At 40.6% G+C, this 26,459-nt stretch overlaps 1 protein-coding gene across 2 annotated transcripts in view; it reads left to right on the forward strand.

The window, feature by feature from the left end:
* Nucleotides 1-26,459, forward strand: part of KALRN (kalirin RhoGEF kinase) — a 466,317-nt gene that overhangs the window by 295,081 nt on the left and 144,777 nt on the right. For both annotated transcript variants that reach the window (XM_059476128.1, XM_059476127.1), the window contains exons 14-22: nucleotides 3,973-4,168; nucleotides 9,775-9,941; nucleotides 15,796-15,915; nucleotides 18,522-18,740; nucleotides 21,588-21,737; nucleotides 22,598-22,712; nucleotides 23,042-23,157; nucleotides 23,726-23,848; nucleotides 26,202-26,384. In XM_059476128.1, coding sequence (XP_059332111.1) covers nucleotides 3,973-4,168; nucleotides 9,775-9,941; nucleotides 15,796-15,915; nucleotides 18,522-18,740; nucleotides 21,588-21,737; nucleotides 22,598-22,712; nucleotides 23,042-23,157; nucleotides 23,726-23,848; nucleotides 26,202-26,384 — 1,389 coding nt within the window. The remainder of the gene's footprint in view (nucleotides 1-3,972; nucleotides 4,169-9,774; nucleotides 9,942-15,795; nucleotides 15,916-18,521; nucleotides 18,741-21,587; nucleotides 21,738-22,597; nucleotides 22,713-23,041; nucleotides 23,158-23,725; nucleotides 23,849-26,201; nucleotides 26,385-26,459) is intronic.

Consider the following 26,459-nt stretch of genomic DNA (forward strand, 5'->3'; position numbering starts at 1 on the left):
TTCCTTCTACTGGCAAAAAAAATTTTCTGCTTGCCATTAAACATGACTTTAGATGTTGAACACTGAATTAAGGCCAAACAAGCAGCATTCAAGCATCCTTTTGTAGAAAATCTCATCATCAGAACTATAAAAAAAATACATACTTAAGGATTTAGATAAGAAATTGTTGGAGATGTACAATTGTCTGTGCAGCAGCTGGTCCAGCTCTGGCAGGCTCCTTGGCATAATTCAAGCTGCAATGTAGACATGAGGTGCCTGGGCTGCTCCTGTTGTCATTATTACTGCTGCTGCTTTTCACCTGTGTACTCTTCTCTGCAGCTGTCATTATTCTCCAGGACTGAAGAACATGTCCCTCTCCATTTGCTCATGTTTCCTGCTGATGTTGCAACATGACAAATCCAGGAGGCGGCAAATGCAGCAGGAGTGGGAATTTGGATATATTAAGTTGCTGCTTTAGGAAGATTCCTGCCTAAGAGCTTTGTGGTCTAGACTGTGGTCACTGTGTCTGCACGAACACAGACCTGGCTGCCATGGCTGTGTATCCACAACTGCTCTGGGACAGTCTCATGGAGCTCACACAAACCCAGCATTTAATCACATGCTCCACACTTCTCTGATAGGGATATCTCAGATATCTCACTTCATACTAGAGTGGCTTCTAGAAGCTGCCAGTGATGCTTCTCCTCCCATTCTCATGGCATCAGGAGCATCTGTTTCAGGTGAAGCATCACAAAATGTGCTTGCTAGGCTCATTGGAATCAATAATTTGTTGTGGTTTTCTCCCATCAGTACTCCTGGGTTGTTTGACCTTCCCTTTAGTAATAGGGAGGTGTTTCTTGGCCACTGATCTCATATGACCCACAGAAAAGGAGGGTGGCCCCTTCCAAGGAGTTGCTAAGTGTGTCTGACCATGAGTCACATGCAGCTTTTTTATCCCCTGGGAACCAGGAGATAAGGCTGCTCCTATGCTAGTCTAGACTCCTGCTCCTGCTGCTCTCAGGACCCTTCTGCTTTGGTAAAATTGCTTTCTCAAGCTACAGCAGAACAGAGCAGAGCCCCAGTCTTCTATTACAGCAGGGCTTCCCTTCTCTCACTGCATGTGGGTGGTGCTGAGGTCTATTTAGAATCACTAACACTGGTAAATAAAGTGAATAAAATAAGAAGTACTGTCAGTTCTTCCCACCTAAACACATGAACAGGGTAAATTAATCAGCAATTCTTCTTTGTCAAAATGGAATAAAACAAGTTCATGGCCAAGTGACCCTCATTTATGAGAGAATTCCTGACAGAGGCCCAGTGCAATTGGATCTTGCTGCAGCTTAGGGGATAGGACATTTCTGTTTAATGCAGTCCAAGTTTTATCAGAAATATCAAGGCCTGACTCATCTGTGAAAACATCAATTTTTTAGATTTGAAAAGTATATGTCTGTAGTTAACAAAGCTGCCTAATTACATCTTCCTCAAGAAAAAGAAATAATTTTCCAGTACAAACCAGTACATTCAGACTCTGGCACTATTTCCAAATGGTCCTGTTTGAAGTACAGAAAATGCTGGGATTTTGAGACATTGTCTGTACAGAGAGAAAAGGAAATGTCCTAATGAGATATGCAAAGCAGCGTGGTCTCTGGAATAGGGCACCAGATTGGGATTCAGGAAACCTGGGTTGTTATCACAGCCCTGCTATTGCTTCTTGCCTTAGTGTGCTTTAGATTCCCTGCTAGCCATCTGTTTGTTACTCAGAGCAATGTACCCAGCCTTCCTGTACCCACTTATCCTGAGAAATTTGGTGTTGTTCCACCTCTTGCTGTGCCTGATTCCTTCCTCTCTTCCCCTGACCCAGCACAGGGGATGAGTGTCACTCCTTCACCAGCCCTCACTCAAAGGCTCCTTCCCTCCCCTGGTGGCTGTGCTCTTGGCCTGGCAGAGCTGGCACTCACTCTCACAGCTTTGTCACTGCTGGATGTGTCCAGCGCTGCTCAGGCACAGGCTCAGCCTCTGTTCCTGGCCCTGAGAATGTGACATGGAGCACCGTGGACTGGCCTTGCATCCTGCATTGTTTATCAGCTTGCATCCCCACTGCCTGTACCATCCTTTCCTCCTTAGCTGGATCTGGAGAGTGTGGGTAATGGAGCAAAACCTCTTTTAGCTCCGTTGTCCACAAGCAATAAAAGCAATAGTAGTCAGTGTCCCTTCTGCAGCCAAGTGGAGAAGTTACCAAGAGAAAGTTCTAATTCACTTATGTCACGTGCTTTTCCATAGAAAGAGCAGAAAGAAACTCAACATTAACACTGAACGCTTGCATTTAACACCTGAACATTTACATTGAACTTTGTGTTACTGTCATGGCTGCAGGAACCTGTGCTCACTCTGAATTAATTCTGTTGTTTGTAGCTTGAGATGAGGTCAAGATCACCTCAGTTCTGATTACTGTTAGCTCAGCATCTACCCCTAAATGTAAATGTATCTGGTAAAGCTCTTTTCCACCATCAACTTTGGACATTTTTCCCTAACTGTTAAGTCTGCCAATAAGTCTCCACAGTCCAGGGACTCCTGCTGTGATATGTGAATGAATCAGAGGCTGCTGGAATCAGGAATGGGGGCAAAGACAGTGGAGAGATAGCTATTATTTAAAGGTAATTGAGTGGAATGGGCAAAGGAACAAGCTGAAGAAAAATAGAAACCCCTCAGGATATCCACGCTCTGCCTTCTCTTCTGCAGATGCGTCCCAGGTTCTTCACTGAGTAAGTCGGCTTTTCTGCTTCTCTCAAAAAAGAGCCTAAAACATGCACTTTTTCCTTCTAGTGCAAAACTCTGTGCTTTTGTCCATTCTAATGTGAGAAGGGCTGAGAACTGGTCCTTTTGGGTCCTCTTCCTAAGCCTGTGCTGCATATTATGTATGTTTTCTGGTAAGGAAAGCTGAATGGGAAATTCTGAATCTTGGTTCCTTAGGAAGTTAAACATCTCACTGCTCACAGGCCCTGAAGAGCACTTTTAGTGAGAAGCAGAGAATTTTCGCTGCATCATAATGTGTACAAGTGGGAATGTAGAGATCTACTTTTAGCTCTCCTGAATTCAGCTATTTAGCTAAGGAATTGACCTATTGATCAGAATTAAGTCATTTATTTAATAATTTTCAATCCTTCTAAGACTTGTATTCTGCACTGTACAAGTTAATTGCATTTCCCTTGTCCCCCCTCCCTCATTCATTGTCACTAGCACATTCTCTCTTTTCTGCCTGCAGCAGCAGAACTTGGGTTGAGGTGAGACTGGGCTGCTTAGGTGGGCACTAGATCTTGCTTTAATTGCACAGGCAAAACTGGAGGACTTTGATACCAGCTGGCTTCTGTGGAGAAAGATGTAAAATGCAGAAGATACAATAAATGGACTGCTAAAATCATCAACCTGTGTGTCACAATTAGGAAGCAGAGAAAGCAAACAAGATTTTGCATGTTCCCAGGAGTTCCCAGTCAGGTCTTTGGTTACAGCCAGGTTTCATTTGTGAATCTGTAAATGATTCACCTAAACCTTGAGTGTGATGTTTCTGTGTTGTGCATTACATCTGTGATATGTAACATATAATGTGTTGCAAAATTAATGTTTTAGAAAAATTCAGTCCATTTTGGGATTGTGTGGTTGCAGGGTGTTTTGTAATTCTGGAAACATTATTTTTTCATTTAATTTGAATATATTCAGGAACATTTGTTCTACCATCAATGAGAATATAGTGGGTATTCTCTTCTAGTGTCATTTGGGATATATAAGAGAAAAGGAAGGTGACAGTTTTTGTTGGACTGATAATCTTTTCATGGATCCTCACCTAAGAAAAATGTGAAGTATCACCATTAAGTGGGCAGGATCTGGAGTTTGAAGTTTTCTGGATCAGAGTCAAAATGCAAAGTATTTTCTGATCCAAATATTGTTTGAGAGTAAGATATTTCATTGATCCTGAGTGTCTGTTTTCTGCCCATGAAGGTTACAGCAGAGCTGGATGCTTGGAATGAAGATCTGCTGAGGCAAATGAATGATTTCAACACTGAGGATCTCACTCTGGCCGAGCAGCGATTGCAGCGTCACACTGAGCGGAAACTGGCCATGAACAACATGACCTTTGAAGTCATCCAGCAAGGGCAAGACTTGCACCAGTACATCATGGAGGTCCAGGCTTCAGGTGAAAACAATTTGATCTCTATTTTACATGAAAAAAAAAAAAAAAAGAAAAAAAAAAAAAAAAAAAGAAAATAAAAAACCCAACCCCCAAAACACATAGCAAGCCAAAATACCACATTACATATCAAATGAGCTTTTAACATAAGCAATACCTGTCTCTCCACTCTCTGAACTGTTCCACAGGTTTTGAGAATTTTGATTCAGGATTTTATTTAAAACCTGCTGTTTCTTTGAGATTGAAACTCATTGAGGAAGTGAAGCTGAGTTTCAAGTTTCATTCAGAAAGTTTCACAGCTGCAGGATGGAATGTGTGAATGACTCCAAATTGGACAGAGAGGGGGAGGGCAAGACAAGCTCCTTGTCCTTGCTCCAGCTCAGAAACAAGCACTGCAGTCAAGAGCTAAAGATCCTTGAGCTGGGCAGTCAGACCTCAGGTCTGGATGCAGTCTAGTGGTTCTAGACTCCTAAGCTTGTTAATCTTACTGCAAATTGACTTTAGTGAGAGTCAAACTGACCAGATGGGCTGGCTTCATTCTCTGCAAACTCAAGTACCTTTTCCCTGTTCCCCATTTCAAGGTGCACACATGCCCAAGGGAAAGAGAGGGAGAGTAAGGGGAGAAAGAATCTAGTTATCCTAGAGTCCTCTGGGAAAGAATCCAAATATGACAGTCTTGAAACCAGTAATGAAATGGAACTCTTGTTTCCAGCCAGTTCTGCTTGGAATTGTTTTATGTAAAGGGGGAATGTGATAAACCATACTGGAATTCTCCTTTACAGAGTGCATTTAAAGGTAGCAACTTGGGTGTAAAAATGCCCTTTGAGATGTGCTCTTAAATGGAAGTTTATATTCATTTTGGTAGGAAGTCTGTCTGACTTTGCTCTGCTTCTCAGCATAAGAGAATTTCTAATACATCCTAAGAGTCAAAATTTTTTTTCCTTGGATTTTGCATCTGGAAAAGGAGTATCATAATTCAGATTAATCACTGCATAAAGCCCAGAAGTGAATGTTACTTATGTAGTGCTTTAACCTTCTAAAATGTTTGGAAAGATTGCAAAGCAAGAGCAGTTCCTGTTCTTTCCCTCGCTTGAAATAAAAAGGATTTTATGGTATTATTCTTTGGCAAACATTTTACCTCTAGGCACCTACCTTCAGAACAATCTGGCAGTATCCAGCCTGATTTGGCAGGCTGCACTCAACAGAGGCTTGAGGGCTGCTTCAAGAGGATGTTGTGAACTAGATAATCTGGTGCATTCTGTGAGCCTCTCTGAGATCTGCCCACATGATGCCTAGCCCTGTGCTTCAGCCTCCTTGATTTCTGAGTTAAACTCCTCCTAAGACATTGGTTAAGATATTTGTGCTCTTTTGGCTGTTTGTGTTTTTCATTCTGAAGGAATCATGGGAGGTAAGAATATGATGCAGAACAGAGCACAGTCAGGAGCCTCTGTGGCTGAGTTTTAGAAAATAAAAAATAAGTTCTGTGTTTGTCAAGAAGTTAGAAACAACTTCTTTTGGATTGCTGACAAAAGGTTAGCAACTCAATGAATTGACTTGTAAAATGTTTTTGTAAGATTCTCTGAGGCCACTTTCTATGAAGCCTACCTAATAAAAATCCACTGCTCTCAAAATCAGGGAAGCAGAAGTCCCATGGGGATGTAGAGTAACTGCAGTAAATCAAAGGTAATGGCCATGTCTAGTATGCATGGAATGCTAAATGCTGGGAGAATGGAAAAATAAGGGAGAAAGGTAGTACTTGGGAGCCTACTGCTTCTTACTTTAGAAAGAACAGCTATCCTTAATAAAAAAGTGATTGAATTTTACTCCCTCTTGCTGAATCCTTTATCATAGCTATTCAGGGTATAGGGTAGGGGATGACTGTTCTTACCTGCCAGAGCTGAAAACTTGCAAAGGTTCTGGGAAATCAGCTGCTATTGCCGCTTCCTATTGTACACTGTCACCACTGCTGCAATCAAAAGTCAGCTGTAGCCACGGAAGATAGAACCAGAAAAAATGTGATTTTCCAGAGCCATTCTACCTAACCAGCCACCCTTAATTGACCAAGTTTCTTCCCTTCCCTGTAACTCTCTTTGAGCTTTATTCTTTTCAACATGCCACACAGAAGACTGACTTGTTTTTGATCACTCTCTCGTTTGTCTTGGAGGTTTTTAAGCCAGCAAGTCTGTCAGATAAAATTACATCCATGTGCTGCCATTTATGATGTCTTTTTCACTTGGAACTCTTGAAGTAGAAAAAGAAGGTTTTGGACATTCAGCCATGATTTTTGCATGTCTGATGCAGACTTGAAGCACTGACCCTTAGTAGGCTGCAGAGTGTCTGGCAATCCCTGTGAACATTCTTATGTTGTTACAATAAATCCAGGGGTTCTGTGATGCACCAGGTCAGACTCTGTGGATATTGAGGGCATCCACACAATCAGCCTTCTCTGCAAGCCCAGTATTTCCAAAGTTCCATCCAGCTCAATACTATGTTCCTGTGATTCCTTTCAGGGCTCCCTCCAGCATGTGCAAGTGAGCCTGGATTAGACTGTTTTCTCCATCAGAATAATTATTTTTAAAGAAATGTTTGATTTTGTTAGGGAATATGTAAGATCTGGAAGTCAGGTTGAATTTCCTGAATTTTTTGCAGTACTTGCAGATCGTCACTAAAATCTGTGTCAATCAGGAAACATATCTGTATGTAGAGAATATAATAGTAATATTCTCAACAAGACTGGAGTTTCTAATGAGCCAGCCCTTTCTGTTTCAAGGAACCTATCTGCTATTTTTCCTGTTTGATTTTAGCTCTACTGCTGATAGCAAAGCTAAATATGTGGGTAAATACTCTCAGAAATAGTTATTGATTTTTCTGGATGCCTAACTCAATACATTGAAGGAGCCTGGCGTTTCCAAAAGTGACAACCTGGATGCTTCTGAGAAGTCCATTTCCCACAGAAAGTTTAGGATAATTATTCAGAAGTAATTCAACACTTGGGCCCAAGCTGTGGTGATGACATGCTCAGGTAATTTTTTAGCATATGCACCTTAATTAGTCTGATGTTAGGCATTAAAAGCAGTTACACTCTAATCACTGGTTAATTGATTGTGCAAATTTATTTGATTAATAAAGTCCATTTCCATTGTCAATATCATTGTCATAATGAGTCCCCAGCTGGGGGTCTGTAATGGTTTACAGAGCTCCTTTTATTATCTTAGACAAATTGCTTTTAAGTCAAACCTAAAATACACTGTAGAGCAGAAGTTGAGGATATTTATTCAGTACCTGCCTGATGATATGTAAGATTCAAAGTCCTTTTGCTTCCTGGTCATCAAGCTAACATTGTTCATCTCTTTTCCAAGTGTTGCATTGCTTAAAAGGGAAGCAGAAATCCATTTCATTAGCTTTGTGATGTCCTTTATAGTTAATTATAACTGTAGTTTATATTGCTAAGAAGAGAATATAAACTCTGCTATCACAGGCTCCTAATATTTCAGCATAAAGCAGATTTAAAGCAGTTTCAGAACAGTTTTGTACAGGTTAAAAAGCAATACCCCTTCCCTAGACTGAATTCTATCTCATTGCAAGCAGTTCAGGTGTCACTAATGTATGTTTTGTAGGATGCCAGTTAGTGTGGCTCAGTACTCTTTCCTGTAGGATTTTTTAAAAACATTTTCAATTCAATATCACTCACTTGACATCTGCTGCACTGTTTGAGGCAGAAGAAGAAAATGGCAACCAAGTTCATTTTATCAGAAAGTCAGCTGTGCTTTTCTAGCTGTCAAAACACAATGTAAAGATAATATGTATGAAATTATTCGGGAAACAAGGCTCTCTGTTTTGCCAACCAATACTTGCGAAGAAAAAGCGCTCTCACCGCATGTGCTGGCACCGCAGAATAAATCTGCGTGACATATGACAAGCAGGAAAGGGCAGATCATTCATCATGGGGAGCACACACTGCCCTTGGATGGCATCCCAGGCAGTTCCCTGGTTGCTGCTGATGAGTTAGCACCATCAGAGCTGCACCAGCTGAGTGTGCGGGAGGCAAAGCTGTGCATTTAATATCCAATAGGTGTGGTGAAGTCAAGCATACAAAAAGCCATCATGTCCCCAGGATACAGAACCATATGCAGGCTAATTGCAGCAACAATGCCTGGTGTCTGGCAATTGAAAAGAACTTCACTCCCAAGAATAGAAACATATATTAAATTTCCAGTTTTAAATGGGAAGCCAGGGGCCATTCCACTTTATTTGGTAATGAAGGAACTGTTTTGTTTTGGCTGGGAAAGGGAATAAGCCAATCATTTGCATTCCCATGTGCTTTTTCTGATAAAACCAGAAAGCAGGAAAAGGGATAGGGTTAGTAATAAGGTCGTATTTATTTTGTGTGCTGCACTGTGTAGATACTGCTGAATGAAAGTCATGAGTCTCTGAGGAGGATAAAGAGGGAGGTAAAGACAACTTTCTAAATGATTTTCAAAATATGCCCAAGACTTTTTTTCAGCAACTTCTAATTAACACATTTCTTTATTAATGCTGTACTATTCTGCTGGATCAAATGGCTTTGGAGGAAAGTGCAGTGTTTTCTCAGCATTACTGCAATCATAATATTTTTATGTGAGGTTCCTTATCCTTCCTGCTTTGAGGCCAATGGCAAAATTCCAGTAGACCTTCATAAGGGAAGGGTCTTTATTAGTTTGCAATCCCAGGGACTGCAGTAACATGGGATGATATCAAATTTCCTCCAGGGCAAACCTTCCAGTTGCACTGGTGGCGAACCCAGCATCCCAATCACAGCAGTGGCACCCAGAAGGAGGGTGTGAAGCTCTGCACTGTATTTCATGTAAACACCGCACACAAGGTTCACAATGTCAGAAAAAACATTCAGGAGGTAGGAAGGGCCTCAGGAAGTCTCTATTTCAATCTCCTGATCAAGTCAGGGCCATGAAATCAGACCGGGCCTTTGAGGGGTTAGGAAGTTCACATGGGATGCAAGGGCGGGAGATGTGGTACTAAGACACCCTTTCTGTCTGCTGTGTGAGGATTGGACAAAAGTCAGTCTGTGGAATAACTCTGAATGAAATAAAGTCTCATTTAAACTAATTCATTGTTGATGATCCTCTACAAGCATCCAGATAGAGAAAGTTTTTCTCTATGGAGCTCCCTGCACTACTGTAGATCTCTTTGACTTGTATTTTCTTCCTTATCTCTTTTTTCTTCTAGTTTTTTTCTTCTTTTTTTAACATGCATTTCTAAAGTACAAGTTAATTAATTATCCTAAAAAACTGAGGATTTTTCTGTCTTTTTTAAAATTTGATGTCGATGCAAGTTTTTGAGCAAGACTGTGCTTAAGTCAGTCTGACTGGCCAGATGCTGATGAGTCAGATGAGCAATGACCACCAGAGAAACACCACTTTGTAGAAAAATGTAGTGATGAAGATAAGGGAGCTGTGAAAGCCAAATATTACATATGAGAAAGTTAAGTGAGAAAGAATTACTCAGACACTTGCAAATCAAAGTGTTAAATGGCAAAAAATTTTGAAGTTTGCAGTTATGCAACATTGAAATTTCAATAATCTCTCTCTCTCTCTCTCTCTCTCTGCATGTTACAGGCATTGAGCTGATCTGTGAAAAAGACATTGATCTTGCAACCCAGGTTCAAGAACTGCTGGAATTCCTTCACGAGAAGCAGCATGAGCTGGAGCTGAATGCTGACCAAACTCACAAGAGGTTGGAGCAGTGCCTGCAGCTCCGGCACCTCCAGGCTGAGGTCAAGCAGGTGAGAGTCTTGACCACACATGAGGGGCTCGAGGGGGTTTTCAGCCATTACATACAGTCACACTGCTAGGCCCGTGTCTGCCAAGGGACAAACCTTTAGGTGGGCAGTCTAAATCGCCCTTTACTTAATAGTACTTGATTTGCTGACAGGTTACAGGATGGCCCTTTGCAAATAAGAACGGGCTCTGCTCTCCCATGTTTTTGGTTTCATGAGTAGTTATGGAAATTCTGTGCAAAACTGACCATGTAGCTTCTCAACTGGAGAAACGGCCTCAGACTCCAAGTGTTCTGGGAATATAATTATTTGATTTGTGACCCAGATTTAATCTGAGGTGGAAAACAGGCCCAAAGCAAAGGAAGCTGAGCTGTGAGGCCTAAGTATGACATTATGGTAGTTTCACCTTTTTATTTATTGTTATACATCTGCTGTCTTGCAGGAATCTTTAACATCTTCTGGTGATTTAAAAAAATCTGTCAATGGTCTCTAGATCCCAGGACTTGTTTAGACCACTTAGTATTATTACATTGCCTTTCTTTCACATTTCATCCTGGCATAGGCAGTCATGTTCTGCCTCCCTTGGTTTTCCCTGATATTTAATTTGGATGCCTCATGTTTCTTGGTTTTCCTTTGCTGCACAGGATAACGTTACACTTCCTGCTTCCTAGCCCATAGGTGGCTTCACACTCTCGTATGTGTCTTTTTATTGAATGTTCTTGATTTCATCAGGAAAACCAAGAATGTTTTTCCAGACATCTGGAATATTCAGTTTTCCATTTAACTATACAAATAGGTGGGTTGGGATTGGTGTTGGGACAAGTGTCCAAATACTACAAGGTGTTCATGAGAGATATCTGCTCATTTGTTTACTTAAACGCATACATACACTCTCTGAATGCTCAGTACATATGATCATAAATATTCACTTTTGAGGACAGAATAACTGAGGGATGCTTTATCTGAATTGCTTTATCATTACCAGCAAATAAAATCCTTTACACTCAGCAAACTGAAAGCTCTAACAGCAGTGTATACATTTTCCTTCAAAGTCCACTTTGATGTGAATATTTTTCAACTCTACCTAAAAGTAGCACAGAATTCTCCTAATTTTTATTTTTAAAATATGGTCATTTTGCATTTGTGATTATTGAAGATCAGCTCCTCACAAAGTTCTGGAGCTCTGTAGACTTCTTGGCTTTACTCTTAAAAAAAAAGAAAACAAATCAAGTAAAACCCAGAAATACTCTGTGATATTTATAACCACCATCTTAACATGATGCATATGCTCTTTTTTTCTATAGATTCCCGAAGTTTCTTAGCTTAGCTAAGCCTGGAGGTGTATGTGATAGATTTCTGGTACAGCAGAGCCATTTTCACTTATGACAGAAAGCAGAGAGGAGTTTCATGTGTAGCAGAAAGGCTAAAGCTGCAGGTTGCCCACTGGTCTGGGGTGAAGGGCAGTCAGCCCTGTGGCTGCTCCTGCAGCCACTCAGTGGCACTGCAGCACTTTCTGCAGGTACCTGATGTTATTTGCCTTATTATCAAATATCTGCTTAACTATTTTACAACTGAAATCTACCCAAAGGAAATGGTTATAAGACTGAGCTAATACTTGCTGTGAGAGAACAGCTGCCTTGAATTAGTATTTCCTTAACAGAGCTTGGGACCATCAGAGCCTTTGTTATTGTGTGACCTCCCAGCAAACCAGTAGTGAAAAAACATTTTATTTGTTCAGCTGAATGCTGAGCACCACTTTGCTTGTTAACCTATAAATTACCACAGCTACAATCTCCCTTAGAAAGAGGGAAGTTAAAATATTTCTGTGTCTTATCTATTTGGTTTCCTGTCGATGAGTCATATTCCCAACCATTTAGTGAAATTGGGAAGTGTATTGATTTTGGCTTGTAGTTCATCTCCAGTCTGGTCCAGGTTTCCTTCACTTTCAGTTTAGTGCATCTGAGATGATGGATGATCTCATTACCAAATTGCTCTTTCTCTTGTGAATGAGTTGAGATGTGGTTGTTGCAAGACACCTCCTGTAGCTGTGTTAAGTTCTGCTGACAGAGTAAAATTGGTCAAAGCTGCTGCATGTACATGTGTTTGCATTTTGATATAATGGCTCATGGAAATAAAAAGTCTTTAAACTGTCTCTATCTATTTAAGTTTCATTTACCAGAGGTTTCTGCTTTATATCATATGCACCAAGGGTTTGAATGCCAAGACAATGAATTGAAGTTTGGGGCCATTAAAGTGGAACAATTCCAAATGAGATGTTCTGTGAACTGCTTTAGAGTGGAAATAGAAAAGATCAGTAATTCACAAGGTCTTTGTTATTAAGAAAAATTCTGCCCAAGCCTGATTTTCCCTCATTTGGATCCTACTCATTTCTGACAGAAACTATAGAGCTTGGACTGCTTACATAAAAGTAATGGCAGAATAGATTTGTGGAGATCAGTTTAAAAAAACAAACTCTAATGCTGTGCCTGCAGCTGTTTGGCATCCCTATCCCCTTAATTTATCTTTATATGGTTTGGGCTTTTTTTTAAAATAAGTTTTGAACTTGACCTAATTTGCTCCAAGATATCCTCAAGGTGTCCCATTACACTTGCTCTCCAGGTTGTTTTGAAGATATATTTAATCCTTTTGATGTGCTTGTTATCCATCTATTTTTGCTGTTTGGCATTAGATTTGCTTCAAATTATATATGCCCAAAGGATAATGGGAAGTAGTCATTTGAGAGACAGTGAATAAATTTGTTTTTTCCTAATCTAATGTCAAATAGCTCCTGGGAAAGGAATGAAGTTTTAAACATGGTTAGAATTACCAGAAGCTGTCCTTGATGGTTGGGTCTGTGTTAGTAAAAGCTTCTGAAGGAAGCTGCAAAGGGTCTGGAGTGTAAAAGATTCACTTAGATTGTTTTGTCTCCTGAACCTGAAAATCTTTTCTTATCTTACTGGACAATTATCCATAGCAAGGGCCTAAGTCTTTTTTAGAAACATGAAGAAACATTTCTAGAAACATTCTGACTAAACTGAGCAGTAGATAAAAGCACTGCATGGTACAGAGCTCTCATTTCTTAAGGATGGCTGCACAAGGGGTGCCTCAATCTTCATTTTTCCTGTAGAGTCTGACTCTGTGCTCAGTGAAGATGGCAGAGTTCCAGGGAAGAAATTAGGGGTTTTAGAAGAATTTGGTACTATTATTTAATTACAGAGAATCCCTGTACAGGAGCATAGCCTCCCTAAAGCAAATTGGAGTCAAAGGTGGGAGTTGTTTCAGAGTTGTGGTGCTTGCCCTGTTAACCCATGCCTTGAAGTAAAACTGTTTTCCAGTGACAAGCGACTTTTATATAAGAGCCCATAAAATTGTTTCTGCTTCTCTGTTATAAAAAAATTGTTAGGATGTATAAGAAAGTCTTTGAAGTTTTATTTAACTCCAGAATTATTTAGTCATTGCTTCTACAAAGCTGATAAAATCTGTAATTTGTAGAAAATATCTTTTTAAAACTGTCTTTTAGGGTTGGCCTGCACTTTGCAAAATAATGGTGAAACTACTAATACAAGAAATAATCATAGAAGTGCTTTGGTCCTGTATTAAGAGCTTTTCTATATATTTTAATGAAAAGGTATTAAGCACTATATGAGTAGAAGTCACTTTGTGAGCAGGTCTTGTAAACCAGATACAAATGTGTAAATGCCCCTTTCCAGCCAGTTCTAAACCAGGGACACAAGGAATGTCTCTGCAGGGGCTTTGAACTTGGACTTAAGGAGCTTTGGTCATGCAATTGAATTTTTTTTTTCCTTACTGTATGTAAACAACACAAGTAAGAGAGAAACATTACTATGAAAGCAGCTGATGCAAATCTCAGATGAGCTCCAACACTGAAGTGCCAGACTTGCCAAAGTAGACAGGGGTCACTTTGTAAATGCTTCCAAGCAAAATTTGCTAGTGCTTGGGTGCTCTTTGGGCCTGGAAAAGGGGATGTAGGAACCCCAAAATGTCCAACCCCACACTCTGGGGGCAGGAGAGGGGGCAGCAGCCTTGGTCAGGAGTGGTGCTGGCAGCATGGCTGGCACATGGAACCCACCAGTCCACCTGAACTGCTTTCCCCTGGATAATCTGAGTCTGCAAGACTTTTGAACAGAGGGATGAATATGTGGTGTTAATACAAGAGGAAACCTGGCAGACTGGTTGTGTGGTCCCTCTTCCTAATCAAGTTGGTTTTTTGTAAGGCTGAGGTTCCATATTTTTTTTTCTGATATTTCTCTATTTAGAGGCTCAGATATTTGTGTGGAATGTGTGTCAAACTGTCTGTGGCAGTTTTTTAAAAACTCAGCTGAAATGAAAGATGTTCCACAGAGGAAAAGAAAAGCTGTATTTTTAGCATACACCCTCAGTATTTTCTACATTCCAAATAATTCAGTGCTGGGTGTATTGCAGCATGTAAAGCATGAAAGCATGTCTTGCCTCATGATGTCCTCAATTCAGGCCTTTCCCAGGTACAGTGATCCTTTGGTTACCTTCGGAGTTTGGTACCATGTAGTTGGTAATAATGCAGGGTTTAAGTCTGATGGATTACAGAAAATGCCAGACAATGCAATTTCCACATGATAAATCAACTGCTTTTTCTTTAAATGTGTGATGCATTTACCACAGGAACAATTACACCTGCTGATGAAAGAGAAACAAATGAAATTAAATCTTCAACACTGTTGTACCTAGCAGAATGTAATTTTCTACAAATTAGGGTCAGCTACATGTATAGATGTCTCCCTTTTTTCTCCTGGGGAAAGCTCATTTTTTACCCTACAGGGAACTGAATGGCACTAACTAGGGTGAAGCATGATGTAGGGATGAAAAACAAAGCAATAAAAAAAATCCCCGTTTCCTCCAGGCAATTAATGGATCACTTGTAGAAAATGATAGTACAAAAGGGAAATTGCTATGTGGACTATTGCAGCAAAGTCAATTTTGGAAATCGTGAGCTAATTTAGGGCAGTGATTGAGCAATCAGGATTTCCTGTGGATCTGTGAATTGGACTCCACAACTTTCTGGCTTTACTGGACTAATAAGACACCTTCACAGGTAGAAAAAAGGCTTTGAGACAGCACAGGAAAGAACTTGCATGTGTGTTCTGGGTGCTAATTTCCTAAACATGTGTCTTAAAATAGCAGAAAATGTTGCTGCTTAAATGAGCGAGTACAAGCTTGATGGATTAATTATGTACATTTAGGATGTGATTCTGCACTCATTACAGTATGAATTGCATGTCTTACAAATAATTTTAACATGTCTGAAGTAAAGCCTCTTGATTAACCACAAAATACAAGATTTGACACTTTTTCCTAGCTGTGTGCAGGTGGAAACTTTAACTGCATCTTAACTCCATGCCAAATGAATCAAACTGTGTCCTCTCCCTCCTCCCAAGCTCAGACTTTTGTGTGAAAGACACACAGGCAAGTGAAGCAGAAAGGTGTTGCAATCTGTGATTCCTGTTGGAAATTTGAAAAGATGTTTAAATCCAAATCTCCCTCATTATGCTTTGTGGTTTTGCCCTGGGGTATTTGCATAGGGGCCCATTCATGTTTGTGATCAAACCTTGAAAATGAGAGTTCTTTGCTATCCAAATATCCATGTAAAGGGAGTTGAATTCTTCAAGCAATAACTTTTTCAATAAGATCTTTGCCTCTCAAAACTGCGTGCCATTAAGACCTTACGCCAGGATTTCTTTCTGTTCACAGAAAAGATTTCTTTCTGCTCACACTTGTTCAGGCAGGCTGAAGCATTTTCTGACAGGTGACTGCATAAACCCTGGTACTGAGTGCACCTTTCACTGAGCACATCCTCTGTTTGCAGGTGCTTGGCTGGATCAGGAACGGGGAGTCGATGCTCAACGCCAGCCTGGTCAATGCCAGCTCCCTGTCGGAGGCTGAGCAGCTCCAGAGGGAGCACGAGCAGTTCCAGCTGGCCATAGAGGTAACACCAACTACTCCTCTTTGCTTCTCCTTCCCAGGTGAACATCACACAAAAGGTTACCTCATGGGCATCAATCATTGCTTTCCTGAAGGAAGGGGAGGAATAGAGGCTTTGGAGAATCAACTTATCATTAAACTCGTAATGTAGACAGGAGCTAACAGTGAAACAAATTATTTATCACCTGCAGCTAATTCTTCTGCTGCCAGATATCAGCTTTGCCATTCGTGAAAATGACACTCAGGCATCTCCTGATAATTTCCTTGATAAAAAATTAAGGTTCATAAAGTGATCTGAAATGGGAAAAGTTATTCAAGTCAGTTTCTTTCCCCATCTACAGTCTGGAGGTCATTCCAGCATTCATTTATGAATATTTTTTAATGGATAATGCTCTTACGCTAAATAATCTTTCATTCAGCTTTCCTTTCACAAACCCCAGAAAAGAAACTCATTCCAACCCTCATCCTCAAACAACTTTGACAAAGAGGCAAGAGGGGCAATTTTTAAGAATTTACTCCCGAACTGCTTTTCCTCCTTCTTGCTCTGGAGTTACAGCACATCTTTGACCTGGCCCTTGGAAACTGATTGTGAGCCACCCCATTTGCCTCACTCACAGGGCCAGGAGGAAGAGGCCCTGCTCTGAGCAGCTTTCCTTTGAATGAGAAGGTAGTGAAGGGCTAAGATCTGCCCTGAGCAGGGCACTAAAAGATTCCTGATTAAGCTCAGTGCTTGATATATCTCTGTTATTGTGAGCAAACCCTCACAGGGTGTGCTCACTTCATTTGCTAGAAAGAGGTTGCTTTCTAGCATTGTTTTTTTTCTGTTCTAGCTTAAAAAAGGGATGTGTGCTTCCCAGAATATATTAAGTTTTTTACAGAGAAAAGAATAGCTGAAAAATACCCTTATACTTGCAAACTAAACCAAAATTTGAACTCTGCAAGTATGGAGATTTGAAGAGATGCTTGACTGCAGTGGGAGGTGGGAGGAAGGAATGTCTCCTGGTAAACTTGAATTTAGTCAATATATGTTACAGTGATGCTAATAATCTTAGAGTTTAAATCTCAGCTAATGACTTATTTTGATCCAGCTCTGCTCAGAGTAACGAAGGAGCAGCTGTTGCAGCTCCTAAAGGAAAAGGAAGAAGTTTTTTATCAATTCTGTATGAGCTGGCTGGTACCAAGCTGTGCTGACCACATCTTGGTAGCCACCACCAGACAGCAGTGGGGCACAAGACACCCACTGGCTGAGTTATCACAGCTTCTGACACTGGGGAAGTGCTTGCATTTGGTGGTGAATGCAAATTGCAGAGGGAGAAGAGGGTTACACTGTAGTAAGGGGAAAATAAGTTTTCAAAAAGAAAAAATCACTAGATTAAATATTTAAAGTATTTAAAGCTCAATATGGGGAATAGATCAGCAAAGCACATAAGGCAGAAAGTTCTCTAAAAGCATTCTAGAGGTGGAATTGATTTGCAGTTGAAATCCTTCAAAGTCTATTTCAAACAAGTATTACAATTCTAACATCAGTAAAGCAGCTGGATATTAAATTTAACCAGTTGTTCTTGAACATCTTCCTAAGTTTCTGCCAAGTATTAATCCTTTTTGTTTCCTAATAGCTTTCTCTACATTACATTATTCATCAGTGTATTGCCAGATGATTTCAAGCTTTTTTCCAGGTTCATGGCTTAGATCATAAAACTATCACATAAGAATTTGTCAGCAGCAGTTACAAATGGGACATAGCACAGAGGAGTCTGAGAGATTTTAGGGCTTCTGTTCAGAAGATTAAAATCAAATACTGGACTTAACCATGTCTGAACAGTTACTCAGGAGGCTGGGAAGGGATGGGGGCAATTTCAGCAGCCCACAGAGGAAGACATAGCCACCACTAGGTAGCTCTGAGAGGAGCTGGTGCTGGCTGAGGAATGGGGCAGATAACTCAGTCTTGCCTGTAAAGGGGCTACTGAGTAAACTGGGGAATGATGGAGAGAATGATTTGGCTCTCCCCAGCTCTGACCTTAAAGGTAGGAGCATAAATCTAATCTCCAGCATGAGTGAACTGACTTCCAGAAATGCATCTTGTAGGGGCTGCTGCTTGTGATAAAGTTCATGCCCTTTAGTAAGACATCTTATTTTCTGGGATTGATGTTTTGAACAACTGCACAAGTAAAGCTGCTGATGCCAGGTAAACTGCCTGGCGGGAGCCAAATTGGGGTGATTAGGCCCATAGTTTGCCAGCTGTTTATAGAGTTTGCTTTTGGGCTGCAGATTGTGTGGGATGCAGTGAGCACTGAGGCTGGGTGGGAGCTCAGTGAGAGCTGCCTGCACTGGGCAGTCAGAATGGACCCCTGGGGACCCCACCCCATGTTACTGCTCAAAGAGCAGCAGCTGACCAGTGTAGCCAACCCATCCTAGCAGTGCTTACATGTTCCAAGCTTTATTAACATGTTGCAAGTGTGTGTGAATAACTGAAACTAAAACGCTTTGCAGAAAGTGACTGTTAACTGAAGATAACTCAAAATATTTCACTCTCTCATCACGCCTCGCTTCACCTCTCTACCATACATCTGGCACATCTGTACAACCTCTCTTTCCTCCCCTCATACACAGTCCCTCTTTCATGCCACTTCTTTACAGAAGACACACCAGAGTGCCCTGCAGGTCCAGCAGAAGGCTGAAGTGTTGCTGCAGGCTGGACATTATGATGCTGATGCCATCAGAGAATGTGCTGAGAAGGTGGCCCTGCACTGGCAGCAGCTGATGCTGAAGATGGAGGACAGGCTCAAACTCGTCAATGCCTCCGTGGCCTTTTATAAAACCTCTGAGCAGGTGAGCTGGACAGGGCCATTTCTGGGCCATAGCAAACCAAGTCTGGATCAGTAAAAATTCTTTCTTTGACAAGTATTGCAACACAAAAAAATGTAACCCACTCAGCCCTCAAAAAAAAAAAGACAAAAAAACAGCAGCAAGCAGTTTGTAATAACTTTCATCTCAAAGTTTTCAGTGTAGCAATGTAATTCTTGTAGGTGCTATTTTTGTTGGGGTTTTTTCAATTTTCCCCTTTCAAACAGGAAGGATTTTTGAAATCCCACCACTTTTGTTTCAAGTTCTTATGATGCTTGAGGAATATAAATCTGCTTTTCCTTCAGAACTGATTGCAATTAATTAATTGTTATTTTGTGAGCCAATGTTTTTACTAGTACTTAAATACCACCATGCCAAAAACGATGCCAAGATTTGAAGGGATTTCTCTTAAATCCACCTGCAACACACATAATTACAGCAGGAGCCCATTATATGCTATCCCAACTCTACTTCATTCCAGGTGTTCATGAATTGCAAAACACATTCCAGTTGGCTGCTGGCATGGTGGGATTATTCATCCCTTGCACAAGCAGGTGCCCCTCATACTGTAGTCAGTGGGAATTAGTGTCACAGCGTGGCTACTCCAGCAGCCTTGCCTGGTGTCATTTACTGCAGCCAGGCAGTTGCTGTTAGCAGGGACACTGCAGGAACCTGTGGTTTTACACAAAAGGCAGCAGTGATTGCCAGGACATTTTCTATTGTTATTGCCACACAGTTAGGTCCTCAATTAGAGAACCAGACATGGAAAGATTTTTAACATAACTAGATATGTCATTAGGGAAAAAGTGTACTTTTCCTTAACTTGGAAGCTGGAGATGATCTTTGGGCCATTTTTTGGTGTCATTTGTTTAATGTATTTTTAAGACTGTTTAAGAGGAATACATTCCTTATAATTAATGTATTTCACTGTGAAGAGTTTCAAACAGATTTACAGTCCCTAATGCATTCAAGATCAAAATGAATTACTGCTGATGGAGGAGTGTGAGAAATGAAAACTGTTAGGGGATTCATTAGAGCTTCAGACAGTTAAATGTACTGGCCAAAATATGCATTGGCAGTAATTTATCAGTTCAGTCTCTCTTCCTATTTCCAAGTCTCAGACAAGCACACTGCAGTGCCAACCAGTTCATTCATTGGTTGTGTCTATTCAGCAAATGTGCAGGGCAAAGATCATTCAGTCTTTGAATGCTCATGAACTCAATGCTGCAAGCCTGTCATCTTCTCTTGGGCTGCACAGCTGATCTACAGTCCTTAAGGGTCTGTTCTGTGACTGCCTGACCATGGAGTGAATCATTTACTGGATCCTGAATTCTCTGAGTATCCAGGAAAAGGAGCTAAAAGAACACAGAGAGTGTCACATGCAGCCAAACTTTTTCATGCCTGTCTTCCCCAAGTATATTATGTTCTTGATGTTAGTGGTGAAGCCCTGGATTTCAGATAGCCCAGTTTTTCTCTGACTTCATTGACAGCGCATTTTATATTCACTTCTCTCATCACCTTAACAGAAAGACACTCTTTGCATGTGCAGGGACAATTCTTCCTGGAAATATGTGAATCACAAGCAGTGCATTTATTTTCATTCTTTAAATCACAGAAGTTCAACAGGATGTCAAGGTTTTCAAGTGAAATGGAAATGCTTTTCTGTGCCTACATGACACATGAAGCACTTGCTCTCTACTAAATATTTGAGGGTGATTGCTGGTTTGCATCCAAGCAAGAAGATAATTTTAGATTGCCAAGTGCACAAGGCCCTTTGCATAATGCATAGTGCATAAGCCTGGCAGCAGGATGAGTTATCAGTTTACCTTAACTCACCAGTTTTAAAGTGGACTTCAGGGTGCTCTTTGTCAGATTTACATGAAAATGGCCTGTGATAGTGAGGGTGATGAGGGGGTAATTCTGGAGTCTCCTCCAGACAGTGCTCTTAATAATGTGGGTTCTCCTGAATTATAACTGTGTTCATATTAAAGCTTGCAAGAGTGAGCAAGAAAAGGATGGACATTTCTACCTGGATCCCAGCAATAACTGACTGGGTCATCTCAACAGTGGAGTCTGTAGGAAGAGCCCTTTGGGAAAGAAAAAGAAAGTTCCAAATGTCCTGGAAAACTTTTGCTGTGTCTGCGCAGGCCACTGAGAATATTCTCAGGATCTGCAACATAAAAGACTCAGCCTTGTCTGAGCAACTGCCTAATTTCCAGGCTGTGTTGGTTTATTTACCTCAATTCCACTGTTCAACTATTCTACTAAGATAGAATATATGTGTGTGTGTGAGCTCTGTGCAGTGGAGCACCTGCATCCACCTAGATTGTGACCCTGATTAAGTCTATTTGTTTCCATCAGCTTTTTAAAAAGCTGTATAGGGAGCAACTAAAATATAGCTGAAGAGAATTAATTCCAGCTTCATACTTTTTTTCAGGGAAGTATTTAAGCATGTGCTTTTCTTTAAGTATGTGTTAAGTCCCTTGACTTCAATAGGATTTAAACATGTTCTAGAATAGGGATTGTTTCCTGAATGATCAACTGGGGCTGGGCTGACCTCTGCCTTCATTCAACCTTTTGTGCTTCCTCTCATTATTCATTAGAAGAGCAGAATGATTTATCAGCCTTAAATAAATTGTATCCCAAACAGTAAAGATCCCTAGGGGTAAGAAAAACACCTAGATCATTCTGTCTAGGGCCTGCTTTATACCCAGTTACCCCCATGCTGTGGCCCATAGTACAAAAATGACATGTCACTGCTCACAGATTTTTACTGAATGTTGCCCTGGTTATGATTGTGGATAACTGAGCTGTGCTGTGGGCATGTTTCAGGTGTGCAGTGTTTTAGAGAGCCTGGAGCAGGAATACAGACGGGATGAAGACTGGTGTGGAGGCAGAGATAAACTTGGGCCAGCAGCTGAGATAGACCATGTCATCCCTCTGATCAGCAAACATCTGGAACAGAAGGAGGCTTTTCTCAAGGTCTAATTTTTATTCTCTATTAAATTAGGAAAAATTTCCATTAAGTAGACAATTTAGAGCAGTGTTGGTAAGTTTGAGAGGATGCTCTGATGTGTAATTCCAGTTCAGCTACTAGCTGTCTGTATAAACCCTAGGCCAGTTTTACTTTGTTGTAGCAGGGGTATTGAGCATTATTATCAATACATATCTCAGAGAGAGGTCATCAAGACCAATTAGGTGGTGTTTGTACCTGGAGGATGTTAGTTGTTGTGCTGGTTCAAAGTTAAAATTGTACTATAAATGACAGGTATTACACATCATTTTGGTGTTGGCTTGTACAAACCATCCAGCATTTCAGATTTTGTCCTCCAATCCAATAACTGAAGAACTAATAATAAGCAATTTTGTCTCTGCAAGGCAGAACCAAGATGGAGACAGAAAATTCTTCCTGCCTTCCAGGTGCTGCTTTGGAAGAAAGAGGGATCTCCCAAGCTGACAAGTGAACTGTCAGCCAGCCTCCCACCTGTCACTAAAACTGATACACAATATAAAAGTACACTTGCAGTCAAGGCTTAAGAAATTATGCCTCTAGATTTGGACATTTTTTGAAACAATGATTCCTTTTCTTGGGAGATGTATTAGACAGAAAATGTGTGAGGTACCAGTTCTTAACAAGCAGTTGTTTAATTACTGTCATTAATTTGCCATCATATATAAAATGAGCCACTATATTACTCATGTTTTAATAGGTCTGTGAGACTGTTCGTTTATTAGCTGAGTTTATTGACTCTTAGCTGAAGTTCTCATCTTCCCAGAAAGAGAACTTCTTGCTTTCTTTGCTCATCTTTGCTGACTCTTTTGGTGGGGGCTGTTCTTCCTAGGCCTGCACCCTGGCGCGGAGGAACGCCGAGGTGTTCCTCAAGTACATCCACAGGAACAACGTCAGCATGCCTGGAGTGGCCAGCCACACCAGAGGGCCCGAGCAGCAGGTCAAAGGTTGGTGGAGTGACACCACTGAAGGTCTGGTTTGCCTCCCCCTATGCTGGGGGGTCCTCCTAAAGTCTGCAAAGTCTGTTCTGGCATCATTTCCTTTACCAGATCACTCTGCAACTACGCTCGCCTTGTGGTGGTTTCTTGAATATGGTTTTGGAGGTTTTTTTAGCAGCCCCTTTGAATTAATGTCTGTTTTTAGGAAGTGTGATTTTGGGCTCTCTGCTTTTGGGAACAAGGTCCAGGCAAAGTGATTGAATTCATCATTTCATAGCTTATTTCTGTGTGCACCCAAGGAATCCCTACTCATGCAGATGTTTTCCTTTGCCCTGCAGCCATTCTGAGTGAGTTGTTGCAGAGGGAGAATCGGGTCCTTCACTTCTGGACCCTGAAGAAGAGGAGATTAGATCAGTGCCAGCAGTATGTTGTCTTTGAGCGCAGTGCCAAGCAGGTAATGTGAAAACCCCACCTTGTGCCTCTGTCCTGGCAGCGTGTAAAATCTCCTGTGTCCATGTAGTGCCTCTGTGTGGGGCTCCTCTTGCAATCTCAAGTTCTGTTTAAACACTGTAACTTCTGAATACATGGCAAATATAGATTTAAAACAATTTAAGACAATTCCAAAGCCTGAGAAAATTCACTATTTTTGTCACCTCAGATTAAGTTCTCTATTTCTTCATTTCTTTGAAAATAAATATAAGAGCAAACTAGTTTGATTGAGCTATTTCTGAATGAGAAAACTGCTTTCCCTGCAGATCCATCTATATATAGGTGGAATTCCCTACACTCTTTTTTGTCCTAGGAAACACAGAGTACCCTTTTGTATCCTTTCCCACCTGCTTTCATTATTTCATTCTTTTTATGTGTTCCTAGAAAGTGTTTTAGAATACAGGGTATTATCCCAATGTATTTGATATTCTTTGTTTGGCAGGGTTTTTTTTTTTTTTTTGTCAGAGAATTAATTCTTGAAATACAAAAGCTGTTTGTTTTGTTTTTTCCTTTGGTGTTTTTGACATTGACAGGCCTTAGACTGGATCCAAGAAACAGGAGAATATTACCTCTCTACTCACAACTCCACAGGGGAATCAGCAGAAGAAACTCAGGAACTCCTGAAGGAATATGGGGAATTCAGAGTACCTGCCAAAGTAAACAGTGACTTTAATCTAATTATGCCATCTGCTTTAGTCTGTATTTATGGTCTTGTTTCAAAGCCTCAAATCTCTGTGACAATATTCCCTTGATTTTATAGTTGCCCTCTAAAAATCCTAGCCCTGAAGATAAATGATTTTTGAGAACTTTTAGCAGGACATAGGCACGAAAAGGAGGTTTTCTCCACCTTGGTTAGTACTGGTTATTGAAAATTTCTGTTCTGATCAGAAGGAAGAGAAAGCCCATTTGCATACAGAGTTCACAGCAATCTAATAGACATTCCATCCTCAAGCAATCATTCCAGAATGGCATAGGGTGACTAATTGATCTGAACTCATCCAAGGTCACCATGGACTCCTGGTCTCTTTCTTCTGTCTTTAAAACCACAATTTGTGTCACTTATTCCAGCTGGTTGATCACAGATGATCATTTATCTCTTTATTACAAATAATCTGCTGATCCCAACAAAGTACTTTAAATAGATGAGTCTTTAAACTCTGGGATGAACATTTTTTAATACAAAACTGCATTACCAAGAATATATTAATTTATAGGGAGCAATTCTGGGAAATCTGGTGAGGTTTACACAGGAATGGTGATTGGATCTGCTTCAGACAAATTAATTCAAACCATAGGTAATTCATAGGCAGTGAATCCACAGGGGTGTTAGGAGTCTCTGATAAGGATGTAAATTGCAGAGTTGGAGTGCAGGAAGACTATGGCTTTGGTATTATGTAGCTGCATTTCACTGTGTCCTGAAATTGATCTTCTGTAATCCTTAAATTCCTCCTTAGGCTGCCTATGCTTGTATGGGTTTGATTCACAGCCTTTGTGGTGTTCTTGTGCCTGTCTTTTAGCTTAGCTTGCATGTTTCTGAAAATGTGAGATAGCTAGCAGTGGATGGAAGGTAATTTCTTCAGACAGGACACATAAGAAATTCTTTTAACTACTTCTGAGTTCTAACCACCCATAATTAGTGCACCTGAAATTACATTCTGGTTCATAATTTATTTTTTTCAGAATAATCCAAATTCATAACAGAGTTTCCAAACAATTTTGACTCTTTACTTAGCCTTGGATTGAATTTTAGACATTGTTCATTATCAGCTATTACTGTCTGTTTCTTACACTGACATATCTAAGTCTTGCTCCCTCAGGCTGTCCTACTGCTCCTACTGCTGATGTAGAATATTTTCACTGCCATGTGCAATCTGGTAAATGCATGTCATTCCCAGACTGATGTTATTCTCAAATTAAGCTGTAGCTGAAAGCCTTCCTGATCCCAGTAACTTTCTGGCCAAACCAATTGATTGAAATGCAAAATCAGCAGTAGCTTCTGGGAATTAATCACCCTTTAAATATGACAGGAAGTTAGATTTTTACATCTTCATACCTAGCCTTGCTTAGCTACTCATTTAATTTGTTAGAATGATGTCTGATTCAGCTGTTAATCTATTACAGTGGTGGGATTTCTTGAATTTAGTTTTGTGTTTGAAATCTGCTGGATGTTTTCTGGTCTGACATGGATTTGTCCATTTGTGGTCAGATCACTGATAATAATGTCAAGTACCTGAGAGTGTGCCTTGCTTCAGGTGTGGGGGAACATCCTCTCTATGTTTGACCACAGGCTTGCCAGTGCCTCATTTCCTGGGATAGGTTTGGAATCAGAGCTAGAGTTCATAACTAGGTCCTTTGTGCAGTTTTGACTATGGGGCAGTTAGACACTAAGTGGAAGAGAAAAGACCTCTGGAAGGTCTGGGGAGCTCAGAGTGTGCTTTGGAGTTCAGGCATCTTTAGCTGGTAGTGTCCTAACTGGACCTGAAATACCAATGGAGGATTTTATAATAAGCAGGTTATGAATTTGGATTTAAATTCTGTTTGTTTGTGAAACAGACAAGTAATGACTCAAAATCACTTCCTGGACTGATATGTGTATTAATGACCCTCCTACACAGGTCTGCAGATCCACCAGATATAGAGTCAGAGTAACTTGGTGTACTGTATGAGGTGTGATTTTAAAATCTTGTCTTCTACTCCAGGGCTCGCCAAAAATAAGCTTTTGCTTATGAGAAGAAGGCATGTGTAACTTCCAACATGTTTTATGTGTTTGTGTCTGCAGGGTTTCAAAAACTTGACTTTCTGTCTTCTTCAGCTTCATAAGTGTCCTTATAAAAATGTCATTCCTTTCATGTTTTACTGAAAGTTTGAAGTGTCTGATTCTGTATAAGAAGAAATGCAGACACTCTTTAATGATGTATAAAAATTGTGAACTTCTTTTGACTGCTTTGTGAGTTAAAAGCAAAGGAAATAATAATAATAAAACATAACCAAGGACCATGTTTTGGGCAGCAAACAAAGGAGAAAGTGAAGCTCCTCATCCAGCTGGCTGACAGCTTTGTAGAAAAAGGACACATACACGCCACAGAAATCAGGAAGTGGGTCACCACCGTAGACAAGCGCTACCGGGACTTCTCTCTCAGGATGGGGAAATACCGCTACTCCCTGGAAAAAGCCCTTGGAATCAACCCAGAGGTACTGCTAGACCCTGTCCTGTTGGGGGTTTTATAGCTGAGTCACAGAGGAAGGGGAAGCCTGTGGAATGAATGC

Source organism: Ammospiza nelsoni, chromosome 7, assembly GCF_027579445.1.
Source record: "Ammospiza nelsoni isolate bAmmNel1 chromosome 7, bAmmNel1.pri, whole genome shotgun sequence".
Taxonomy (NCBI): domain Eukaryota; kingdom Metazoa; phylum Chordata; class Aves; order Passeriformes; family Passerellidae; genus Ammospiza; species Ammospiza nelsoni.